General features: G+C 46.1%; 1 protein-coding gene across 4 annotated transcripts in view; it reads right to left on the bottom strand.

Annotated features, from left to right (window-relative positions):
• CLGN (calmegin) overlaps positions 1–12,184 on the bottom strand; it is a 30,531-nt gene that overhangs the window by 3,709 nt on the left and 14,638 nt on the right. For 2 of the 4 annotated variants that reach the window (XM_060179053.1, XM_060179051.1), the window contains exons 6-13: positions 11,951–12,032; positions 10,717–10,909; positions 7,842–8,031; positions 6,428–6,541; positions 6,164–6,314; positions 4,403–4,618; positions 1,679–1,804; positions 1,282–1,468 (exon numbers count right to left, since the gene is read on the bottom strand). In XM_060179053.1, coding sequence (XP_060035036.1) covers positions 1,282–1,468; positions 1,679–1,804; positions 4,403–4,618; positions 6,164–6,314; positions 6,428–6,541; positions 7,842–8,031; positions 10,717–10,909; positions 11,951–12,032 — 1,259 coding nt within the window. The remainder of the gene's footprint in view (positions 1–1,281; positions 1,469–1,678; positions 1,805–4,402; positions 4,619–6,163; positions 6,315–6,427; positions 6,542–7,841; positions 8,032–10,716; positions 10,910–11,950; positions 12,033–12,184) is intronic. The other 2 variants (XM_060179052.1, XM_060179054.1) reach the window with 2 other exon arrangements.

The following is a 12,184-nucleotide window of genomic DNA, read 5'->3' as shown; positions in this document are numbered from 1 at the left end:
TTCCATGCAGGCACTGGGCCCTGAGAGCAATGGACACTACTTAGGTCTCTTTTCTCTCGGGAGACAAAAACTGCCAACAGGATGACCACTCAGGCAGGGCATTGCCCCAGGCAGGGGTCAATGTCTGCCACAGTCACAGTCGCCCGTTCCTGGGGGCTCAGTCTGTGTAGGTGGAGGAGGCACAGGTGTTAACACCCAGTGTTTTCCAGGTAATGGCGTTTCTGAGCTTTTGCCCAGGGTGGCTGTTAAACATCACTGTTCCTGCCTTCTTTCTCCTTCCTTATTTTCTTCCTTTCTCCCTTCTTTCTCTCTCTCTCTCTCTCCCTTCCTTCCTTCCTTCCTTCCTTCCTTCCTTCCCTCCCTCCCTCCCTCCCTCCCTTCCATCCACTTTCTTTCTTTCCATTTTATTTGATAGGGCAGAGAGAACTTGGGAGGGGGAGATAGAAAGGGAGAGAGACAGAGAGACACCTACAGCCCTGCTTCATTGCTCATGAAGCATCCCCCGCAGGTAGGAAGCAGGGGGCTTGAACATAGGATCCTTGTGCATAGTAACATGTGTGCTTAACTGGGTGTGCCACCATCTGGCCCCTCCTGCCTCATTTTTTCCTTTTTTTATTTTTCTTTTTTTGCTTCCAGGGTTACTGCTGGGCTCGGTGCCTGCACCACAAATCCACTGCTCTTGGAGGCTTCTTTCCCCCCCTCTTGTTGCCCTTGTTGTTGTAGCCTTGTTGTGGTTATTATTGTTGTTGTTGGTGGTGGTGGTTGTTGTTGGATAGGACAGAGAGAAATGGAGAGGGGAGGGGAAGACAGAGAGGGGGAGAGAAAGACAGACACCTGCAGATCTGCTTCACCGCCTGGGAAGCGACTCCCCTGCAGGTGGGGAGCCGGGGGCTCAAACTGGGATCCTTACCGGTCTCGCGGTCCTTGTGCTTTGCGCCACTTGCGCTTAACCCGCTGCGCTACCGCCTGATCCCCTTTCCTTTTTTTTTATTAGTGCTTTAATAATGATTAATAAGATTGTAAGATAACAGGGTACAATTCCATACAGTTCTCACCACCAGAGTTTCCTGTCCCCTCCCCTCCATTGGAAGCTTCCCTATTCTTTATCCCTCTGGGAGTGTGGACCAGAATTCTTTATGGGGTGCTGAAGGTGAGAGGTCTGGCTTCTATAATTGCTTCTCCTCTGGCCTGTTTCTAACTTTCCCCAGTGGGAGTGGAGTAGGGCTCTGGAAAGGTGGGGTTTCGGAGCACTGGGGGGGGTGTCGTCAGGATCTGCCTCACCTTTCTCGAGAGTGACACCGTCCCTCTGCTTCTGCTCTTCCTCCACCACGTCAGGGGGCTTCTCCAGGGCTGCCGTCTCTGTCTCTACTGTCACTTCTTGCTCCAGGGCTCCCTTTGTTTGTGGCTTGCTTATGTCCGTTTTCTTAAACTCTGCTTCTTCATATTTCTTCTGGCAGTTTAACATAAGCTATTTTTTTTACTACAATCAAAGCACTGCTAAAACAATCAATCTTTCTGTAACAACCGACACCATACAACACTGGGAACGGTGAGTGAAAACTTGTAGGAAGTTTAGTTTGAGAACTGAACTGCTCACTCAAGCCACAGAACTCCTAGACACTAAGAGGGTTTTTTTTTTTTTTTTTAAAGTTCAAACAAGGAAATTCATGCTCTTTACCTTTGCTTTTCTTGGCCAAAAAAAGGAAGTGGCCAGCACTATGGGAAGCCCTGTGGTCACTAGGTAGATGAGCCAGAGCCAGGGACGCTCCTCAGCTGCGACCACCAGCTGCTTGAATATGCCAGGCTGTGGAGGAGAGAACAGAGAGCACCACTCAGACCCGCAAGCCTTCACCAGGAAGCCAACCAACGCCCAAAAGAACTTGCTTCACCAAGGCATGTTCTATTAAGGAGCAGTGAGACTGCAGAGGAAAATTATCTCCCCTTCTTATACACTGCCAAGTGTAACCTTCAAAATCCCTACCACTCCTTTGAGACCTTGTAGCAGAAGTTAAGTTGCTGCGACTATGTGCACAGGTGAAACTACCAGCCTATTACAATAAATACGACAAGTAGGGAATCAGGCGGTAGCGCAGCGGGTTACACGCATCTGGCGCAAAGCACAAGGACCGGCGGAAGGATCCCGGTTCGAACCCCTGGCTCCCCACCTGCAGGGGAGTCGCTTCACAGGCGGTGAAGCAGGTCTGCAGGCGTTTGTCTTTTTCGCCCCCTCTGTCTTCCCCTCCTCTCTCCATTTCTCTCTGTCCTGTCCAACAACGACATCAATAAAAACTACAACAACAATGAAAAACAGCAAGGGCATCAAAAGGGAAAATAAGTAAATAAAAATGAAAAAAAATATGACAAGTAAATTATTTTTGTAAATTTCAGGCTAGAACTACCCCTTACAGCAGAGGTGTTACCATGTTGATTTACAAGTATATAACTCTCTGGTGACTCATTCTGTATTTTCTGATAATTTTAACTTTCCATAAACACATTTCTCACACAGCTTTCTACAGAGAAATTATTTTCTGGTTAACAATAAAACCTAAAATCATCAAATGCTTTGGTCAGAAGAATCTCAGAATGAAAATCCCTCTGCCAGGACCTACTCTTCTGATAGCTTTTCTTAGTACCTAGAGGAACCACCTGTAAGGTGTACATTTTTCTTTATAGGAATGTTTTTGTTATCGGTCACCGGAGCTTCACCACTCCAGGCTTTTTCAGAGAGAGAGAGAGACAGACAGACAGACAGACTGTAGCAGTGAAGCTTCCCCAGTGTAGCAGGGGTCAGGCTCAAACCTTGGGTTATATGCTGCCCAAAAAATGCAGTGTTGAGTGAAGTGAATAGCACTAAGAAAGAGAAGAGGGGGCAGGGAGAGAGGACTTTAACTGATACTAAATTTATCAGTAATTGATTGAAAATAAAATCTTGCTTCTTTTTACCCTGCATAGAATGTCCCTTCTGCTGCCAGTGTCTGTGTGCAACTAAACTTCCAGGAGCGCTATCTTGCTGTTGTTTTTGATGGGTTATGTCATCCTCTGGCATTTTCTTCTGTGGTCAGCTACTTTGGACTGACACCTCCATTGGACTTACTGGTGCACACTGCTGTGTTTCTCAAAGACTAACTTCAGCCAATTGCCTTGAGACTTTATAGACCATGTCCCCTCGCCTGCAGGCTCTGTCCCAGAGGCAGAAAACTCCCCCTCCTTATTAGGTTATGCCCACAGAGGCATGAAGTGCCCCAAGAGGCAAGAGATGCCCACAGAGGTAGGAAACGCCCTTTGAGGCAAGAGATGCCCCCAGAGGCATGAAGCGTTCCCAGAGGCAAGAAATGCCCTTTCGCCTGCTAGGCCTTGCCCTTTGAGGCAAGAAAAGCTCCCCTTGGCATCACGCTGGTTATTGCTGCTCGCCTATTTTGTTTTCCATGTCTTATGCCAGTTCTTTTGAAAACGCCTGTACGATATACGTTTCTGTTTACCCCACAATGGCCATTAGTTAAAAAGAAAGGGGGAATTGTTGGTATGCATGAGACCCCTTCTGTTTCATTTGGTTTAAATCCCCCCTGCTTAACACTATTCTATTTACATAACCACTGTTAACAAGTTCCACCTCCCTCCAGGGCATTTGTGGTTCAGTGATAGGATTCTCGCCTGCTCCACCCCCTCCTTGTCACACCCTGATCCCTTCTTTGTCACACCCTGATTTTCACCAGTCACTTTTCTCTCCACCCTCTCTATGTCACATCCTGTTTCCACCCTACTTGGGAAGTATATATAAAGACAGCATTGTGAGTTTTAGAGTACTGTACTTTACCTTGAGTTTAGCTTAGCTCGTCTTAGATTGTGCTGCGTCCTACATGAATAAAGAGATACTGCCTACAGCTCAACTATGAGTCCCTGGTCGTCTGTTACCTGCCCGTGAAGCCAGCCCATTGAAAACAACATAACCTGTCGAAAACAACATCTTGCCAGCCCTGATACTGGGCGACACACTCCCCAAAATGCACTGTGTCAAAATATTTAAGTTTGACTTTTTTCTAAATAGTGTGACGATCTGGACGTGGGGGGTGAGGGGTGGCACACGTTTGACAGTTTTCTTTATTTCTCAAAAGTGAAAAGTGGTTAAAAGGAACAAAGAATGTTATTTAGCTCACTATTATCAATTAGGTCTTGGATTGATAAGATGACAGAGACATTAAGTTGTCTCAGTTCTAAGCAGGCATTAACCACTATTGAGGCTATCGTAGTGTGATTCATAGTTCCGTAATCTGTAATGTGTCGGTGTCACAATGCCGACATACACTGACGTGTGTCCCCTTGGCATTTCAGTAACATTGCACCTGTTTTACCTTGTAAGGGGCTGTGTGTCTAGCTCGTTGCCTAGATGTCAACACCGTACCTCGTTAGCATTTGCGACCATTATCTTCACCCCCCAGCCGTCGGCAGCCCAACGATCTGCGACTTCTTTTTCAGAGCAGATAATGAAGTTATCGAAGTAGATGTCAGAGGTCATGGACCAAAGCTCTAAGCCAATGGCACGGAAGGGAGTGAGAAGGAACGGGTGATTGTCCTCAAAATAGTCTGGATTGGGGATTTTACGAGGGCTCCAGACTCCCTACGAATAAAGACAATTCGGAGACATTTCTCAAACAAGGCAATGACATTGCAGATGCCACCTGAGACAGACAGACAGTCTCAGGAAATCACCAACACTAAGAAAAAAAGAAGAAGGAGGAGGAGGAGGAGAAGGAGAAGAAGAAGCAGCATTGAGGAGACAGCGGAAGGTGTTCATACCTGACACTCCATGGGCCAGGTTCAGGCCCTAGTGCCACCATCACCCAGAGCTGGGTCTCAAAAATACATAAAGATTTTAAAAAAAAGGAACTTGAACTCATACTGAGTCCATTAGTAGTAATCAGTAACAATACTGATTCTTCTTATTCTGTTTATCATGTTCCCTGTGTGTAATGCTGCCTATAAGCCCTGAGAAGAGATCCAAAGTAAGACCCAGCACACAGGGCCTTGGCGAATGACATTTCACAAGCTGCCGTGGCCCTGGAACCTCAGTGTTGGCTATGATGTGTCTTTTTACACATGTGTACAGGTGTGGAATGACACCCGAGATCTCAGACCACTGCAAACCAGTGTCAAATCACTTCTATTTATTTAAGACATTTAAAAATTATCTTTGTTTATTGGATAGAGACAGCCAGAAATCGAGAGGTAAGGGGGTGACAGAGAGGAAGAGAGACAGGAAAGACACCTGCAGCCCTGCTTCACCACTTGCAAAGCTTTCCACCTGCAGGTGGGGACTGGGGGTTCAAACCCAGGTCCTGTGCACTGTGACATGTGCTTTCAACCAGGTGCACCAGCACCCGGCCCCAATAATCAATTTTTAAAAATGATAAAATCTAATAATTTCACAAGGAAGTGTGAAATTTAAAATATATTTCATGATTAGTGAAGTTACTTAAAGAAAGATGTGGTTAAAATTGTCCAAATCATTGGTAGGCAAAGAAATGGTGCCATTCCTTTTCATATGTACCTGTGACACGTGACATCGGTACTCAGTTGTGGCTGAGCCTCTGAACAGTCAATTATTTGACCTAAAAGTTCCATGATGGAACTGGAGGAGGAGACTAAAAGACGACTACTGGATGGTCTCACTCATATGTGGTCTCTAGAGAACTGAAACACATGAACTTGCGAACAAATTAAATAAATAAATAAATAACAAAGTGTCTTTAAGACTTTATGGTCATCACTGGTGGGAGGGAGAGGGCACAGAGCTGTGGAGGGGGCAGTGTGAACCTACAGCCTGCTGTAACCCTCCTGTCTTGTAAGCCAGTATTAATTACAGATAGATGGCTTGGAACAAACAAAAAAAGTTCCGGGGCCAGGCAGGGGTGCACCCAGTTAATTGTTCATATCACTATGTTCAAGGCCCTGGGTTCAAGGCTCCACTCCCCACCTGCAGGGGGGGGGATGCTTCACGAGTGGTAAAATCTGCAGATGTCCCTCTCCCTCCCTCTCTCTCTCTCTCTCTCTCTCTCTCTCTGTGTGTCTCCCTCCCTCCCTTGGCTGCATGCCTGCTCCACCACCAGCCATTACAAGAATCATGGGGCTCGGGCTTGATGGGGGCTGGCAGCGAGGCCCTCACCTGGTAGCCGGGGTTGTCTATCATCGGGGGTCTCCAGATGCCTTTGTACTTGGGGTTATCGACCATGGGGGGGCTCCAGGGGCCACACCCGACGTGGCAGGCTGGGTTAGAGATCCGAGGAGCCTCCCACTCACCGTCCATGTCTTCGTTCCTGCGGGAGTGGGGGAAGAGAGCAGTGAGCCCGGGCTTCCCCTCCTGCGGGTCAGACGGGCCACCCGCCGCCGGCGGGCACCAAGGAGGGAGGCGCCACACGCAGAGGCTCACCAGTCATCGGGCTTCTCCGCCTCAGGGTCTGGGATGAACCTTGGCTCGTCGTCCAGCCAGCCCTCGGGCTTCCCCACACTTGTATCTGCTATCTGGGCAGGTTGGCTTTCATCCCTGTGAGACGCAGGGCTTTATATCATCAGTTATTCCAGAGATGGGGACTTGTGTGCCCAAGGCCCCAGGTTCAATCCCCAGCACTGCACCTGCCGGAGCTGAGTGGTGCTCTGATGTCTCTCTCTCTCTCTCTCTCTCACACACACACACACTCTCTCTCTCTCTCTCTCTCTCTTTCCCCCTTTTTTTTTTACTCTCTCTCCTTCTCAAAAATGAATTAACTTTAGGAGAGATTCAAGATTCACTCCTAGAATTTTAAAAGTGCCTAAGGCCCCAGGTTCAATCCCCAGCACTGCACATGCCAGAGCTGAGTGGTGCTCTGATGTATCTCTCTCTATCCATCCCTATCTCTCTATCCATCTCTATTTATCAGTAATGAAATAACCTTAGGAGAGATTCAAGATTCATTCCTAGAGTTTTAAAAATGCAGATCACAAAGGCTAGAAGGTATCCAAATGTTTCCAGTCCGTCTGTCCTTCTGTTTCCCTCCGCACCCCTCGGTCCGTCAGAGAGCCACTTGCCAGTGAGCCCACATTCCCTAGCGCTGCAAACAAGCTGCCTTCAGATGCTTAGTTTGGGGTCATTTGTTACATAGCAATAGATAATCGGTGCAGTGGGGTAAATGCAAAAAGATAACATTAATTAGCAAGATCAGACTTGGGTTACTCCACCAGCAGAAGGGAAGAAAAAAAGGTTCACAGGAGTGAAGGTAGCAAGAACTTTATGGAGAAGTTACAAAACATGGACACATGTATGAAGTCCAAGAACACCCTGCCAAGGGGAGAGAGACACGCCTCTTTTGGCACCCCAGCTCAAGCTGTCGGGACCAAGGGGCCAGCCTCTCTTTTAAGGAAGACACTCAGAAGAGGTGTGGAGTGGGAATAACCCAGATACCCAGCTAATGTGAAATGTGTGCTGAAGTCAACTGGCGGGAGTGAATCCTGCGGATTCGTAAGCTGATAACATTGCTACTGCAGAACAAAGTGTCACAAAAAAAAAAAAAAACATACAAAACTGAGCACACACATATTGAACAAAGATCAAATAAGGAGTTAAGACGTTGGTACTTTCAATTCATGGAAAATCTCCCTACCATGTGAGAAGCACAAAACACAACTAAAATTCAAGATAGCCAAAAGGCATGAGAGTCCAAAAACCCATTTGAGGAGAGAATTTCACTCCAGATCATCAAGACGTGCTCTGGTGTTTGAAAGGATCCGTTTCATTGGCTGCAGCCGCCCAGCACACAGTGCCCTGGCCTGACGCGGGGGGGACACGGCTGCCGAGAATTTGCGCTTACCAGTCCTCTGGTTTGACGGCTGAGATGTCTGGGATTTTGGCTCTGTCATCCCAGTCGCTGGGTTTCTGGTCACTGGGGTCTTCGATCTCTTTGGGAGGGTTGATAGGGGGTATCACATCCTCTAGCAGACTTCCTTTATTCACCACAATTTGGTCGATGAGCACTTGAAAGGTGTCATCTGGACTCAGCACTAGAGACCAAGGCACATGTATTATATGTATCACATGTTGACAGGCATTTTTGTTATCTTTCATTTTTGATCGATACCAGGGTTATCACTGGAGCCTGGGGCCTGGGGCCTGCATGACAGATCCACCATACTTAGTGTCTGGCCACCACACCCCCTCCAGGTCTTTTTTTTTTTTTTTTTTTGGATAAGATAAAGAGAAAGAGAGACACTTGCAACACCACTTTACTGCTTGGGAAGCTTCCCCACTACAGGCTGAGCATTACAGTAATGTGTGTGCTACTGCCCAGGCCCTTGATAGGTATTTTAAAGAGAATCTTCCAAATAACAATACTAGCCAAAACAGCCCAAGGAAACTTTTCCTCCAACCAAAAATGGAGGAATCGCCAACATATTTTAAGGCAAAATATACAAAAATTGCATTCTAACACAATGTTCTGTTACTTCTTAGGTAAAAAATAGCCACAACTAACTCAGCTTCTCGCCTGGATGGGTTTGAGAATATGAGTCTGAATGGTGGTGGTGTACCTGGTTGAGCACACATGTTACTATGCACAAGGACCCAGGTTCAAGTCCCCAGTCCCCACCTACAGGAGGGAAAGCTTTATGAGTGGTGAAGCAGTGTTGCAGGTGTCTCTCTGCCTCTTTCCCTTTCCATCTCCCCCTTCCCTCTCAATTTCTGGCTGTCTCTATACAATAAATAAATAAAGATAATACCAAAAAAAGATAATCCAATCCTCATGATTATTTTAAAATAATTTTTGAAGCCATCTCAAACTTCTAGAGCTACACATACACTACAAAGAATTAATTTTTTTCCGGAGTCGCCTGAGGAAGGTGATACTCTCATATACACAGTCTTGGGGGTCTGATAGGTAATTTCTACCTTCAGGAACATCTTCCTATCAGGGCACCAAGGCCAGCATAGTAACATTTGTACATTACCATCATTTCCTAGATCTGTATTTTTAATCGATTGATTTATTATTTTATAGAGACAGGGAAAAATTGAGAGGGCAGGGAGAGACAATTAGGGAGAGGGATAGAGGAACACCTGCAGCCCTGCTTCACCACTCATGAAGCTTTCCCCCTGCAGGTGGGGACCAGGAGCTTGAACCTGGGTCCTTGAAATGTGTGTGCTTAACCAGGTGCATCACACCTGGCACCCACTCCTTACCTGTCTTTAAAGATCTCTCTCACTTTCTCTCTGAATGAAAAAGCAGCTTAGAGCATTGGAATAGCACACATGTGAGGCCTGGCTACACACACACACACACACACACACACACACACACACACGACACTGGCATTTCAAATTCTAGGATTTATACATTGTGGTGCAAAGTATCTAAGGACAACTGAAGATACTCCAGCTCACATTTCTCACTATTTGTTTCAAGGCAAATCCTAGCTCCTTAAAATCCCCCAAGCCAAAGCAAAATGCCATTAAGGATATGCCCTTATTCTGTCTTCTTTCTGTAAACAGGGGAGGGGGAGTGGGAAATAATAGATTAAATTAGCTACCAGACATCTGACTTCACGGAGCTAGAGAAACAGACACTGTTAACCAAACAAGCTTCATCTTGATTTCACTATTTACACAGCCACTTACTGAAGAAATAGTTCTACTATTAACATCTCCAGGGGTTTTAGTCATTGCACTGTTGGTCGAATCTTTCATATGAGAATCAGATAATTCCACTGTTACACAAGTTGTCTTCCCTCCCTCTCCCCTGTTTACAGCTGAGATTATACAACTATGTTGCTACATAGGGAAAAAAACAAACAAACAAAAAAAAAAAGGCTGACACACAGCCAGGAGTAAGAACTTAAGGACAAAATAATAGTAGGTCCTTTTTGGTTCCAAATAGGCGCTTCTTAAGAAAAATCTTGAAATGTCTGGATAAATATTGTAACTGAAGTTGACCTTTAAAAATCAGAGTTAAAATATCCAAGCAGATGTCAGGTACATGTGTGTGAAGAGTCTGTTTGATCCAAGACCTTCATCCAACGCCTATCATGGAAGGATGATAAATTGTGACAGTGATATTATAAATTCTTATTTCCTTAAAAAAGTTTAAAAACTCCAGTTAGAAAATTGAAGATATCCTAAATAAATCTGCCATGAAAAGCACTGGACTGCAAAGTCTAAGGTGATCTGTAGGTTTCTGAGAAGTACAGAATGATGTTATAAAACTAACATTAACAGGAAAGGAAAAGAAATGGCAGCCTCAAGTGAGGAGGCCCTAGTGAGGGCAAAACCAAAATAAATAGAAACATTTCTGCTGCCATTCAGGGACTACCAGACAGCTCATCTGGGAGCAGCCTGCTTTGTGAGGAGTCTGAGTTACCCCTCTGCCCCTCTGACCCTGTTGTTTTCAGAAGCCTTCCATTCTTGGTACTTTTACTGCCACGATACCTCAGACCTCATCCCCTTTCACCCTCCACATTCTGCCTACACTTCAAGACCCATTCCTCCAGAGGACAGCTCAGAGTCTCCCCCTAGAAGCCAGGTTGCCTTTGAGGGCTGGCCCCCCTCCTCTGGCCCTGTTCTCTCCACACCTGCCCTCTCCCAGCCACAAACAAGCTCGTCTAATTTTCTTCCCCGGGAAGCTCCCTGAGAAGCTCCGGTGTCTGCCGTGCCCACAGCAGCAGCCGTGGAGTGCAAGTGTGAGATAGAGTGTGTACCCAGGGTGTAGAGGTGGGTCTTCCGGTCGGTGAAGAACTTCTTGAGGTCGACGTCCGGAGGCTTGGCGTGCTTTTCTTCAAAAACTCCCGTTTTGGGGTGTTTGTGTCTGAAGATAAAATGCAGCTTGTAATCTTCGCCACATTTATCCGGCCCAAACATAATGGTATAGGACGTCTTATCGTAAAAGTTTTCCTTTAAAGAGAGATGGGTGTGGGGATTAGTCTGGAAGCACAGAGTATCCTGTCGATTTCTCCAACTGGGGAAGAGTTTCTGGAAATGTAACAAGTGCATCTCCGCAACTCACCAAAGGGGTGTTTGGCTCAATTACCAACAAAGGATGTGGAGATGTGACACATTCTATTTCAAATCAGGTGGGTTTTTTTAAAAAAGTTTTATTTATAAAAAGGGAACACTGACAACAAATCAGGTTTTTATAAGGCACCTGCTCCTTCTGGCCTGGAGACATAGGAGAGGAGCCGAAACCACCCTTGCAACATCTCTCCCCCCCACTTCCTATTTTATTAGATAGGACAGAGAGAAATTGAGAGGGGAAGAGGAAATGTTAGATAGGTAGATAGGTAGGTAGGTAGGAAGAAAGAAATAAAAGGAAGGAAGGAAGGAAGAAGGAAGGGAAGAAGGAAGGAAAGGGAGAGAGAGAGGTAGATAAGTAGGTAGGTAGATATAAGGAAATAGAGAGACAAAGAAAGGAAGATAGGTAGATAGACTGATCAACTTGCAGACCTGCTTCACAGCTCCTGAAGCTTCACCCCTGCACGTGCAGAGCAGGGGTTCCAACCCTGGCCCTCACACATGGTAAGCTATGCATTCAACTAGGTGCACCACCTTCCGGCCCCCTCCAAAACTCCTTAAGCTTGCTGCATGGCTGGGCATCTCTGGGACTGACTGGCAAAGCTGAGCAAGGAGCCAGCATACTTACGACCTGAGCAGCGCGACGGTCACCCTGCACTCGCCACTCAGAAGCACTCTGAGCTGAAGCCTCAGTGACACCTTGAGCACCGTGCCATTTGTCACTCTGAGACTGGGTGAGCTCTTCCTGCATTGTTAGGGATGACGAAACCCATGCCGTCATGGCCCAGCTGTCCTTGAAGGCATACCACGCAGCTGTACACGCATGGCAACTACAGGTGGAACTGAGCATATCTGCCGGCCGGTTACCCCTCAAATAGACTTATTCACTCTAATAAGGTCATCTTAAACATAAAAATATCATACCAGATTCAAATCATCAGTGTCTGCTAGAAGTTTAATGTATGCACCTCCACAATCAATACCATCTTGAAAATTTACTTCATATCTGAATGGAGGGAAAAAGAATCAAACTGCTGATAAATAAAAAGTACTACTTGATTGCCCTCAATATCTAATGTAGCACTCTCAGTTCATTCAAACATCAATGTTTCACATCACCTTTTATTTAAAGCAGGTCTGCAGACCCACAGGGAATTA

The sequence above is a fragment of the Erinaceus europaeus genome, chromosome 19, assembly GCF_950295315.1.
Source record: "Erinaceus europaeus chromosome 19, mEriEur2.1, whole genome shotgun sequence".
NCBI lineage: Eukaryota > Metazoa > Chordata > Mammalia > Eulipotyphla > Erinaceidae > Erinaceus > Erinaceus europaeus.
The sequence above is the reverse complement of the archived record's forward strand: the minus strand, read 5'-3'. Positions and strand labels throughout refer to the sequence as shown.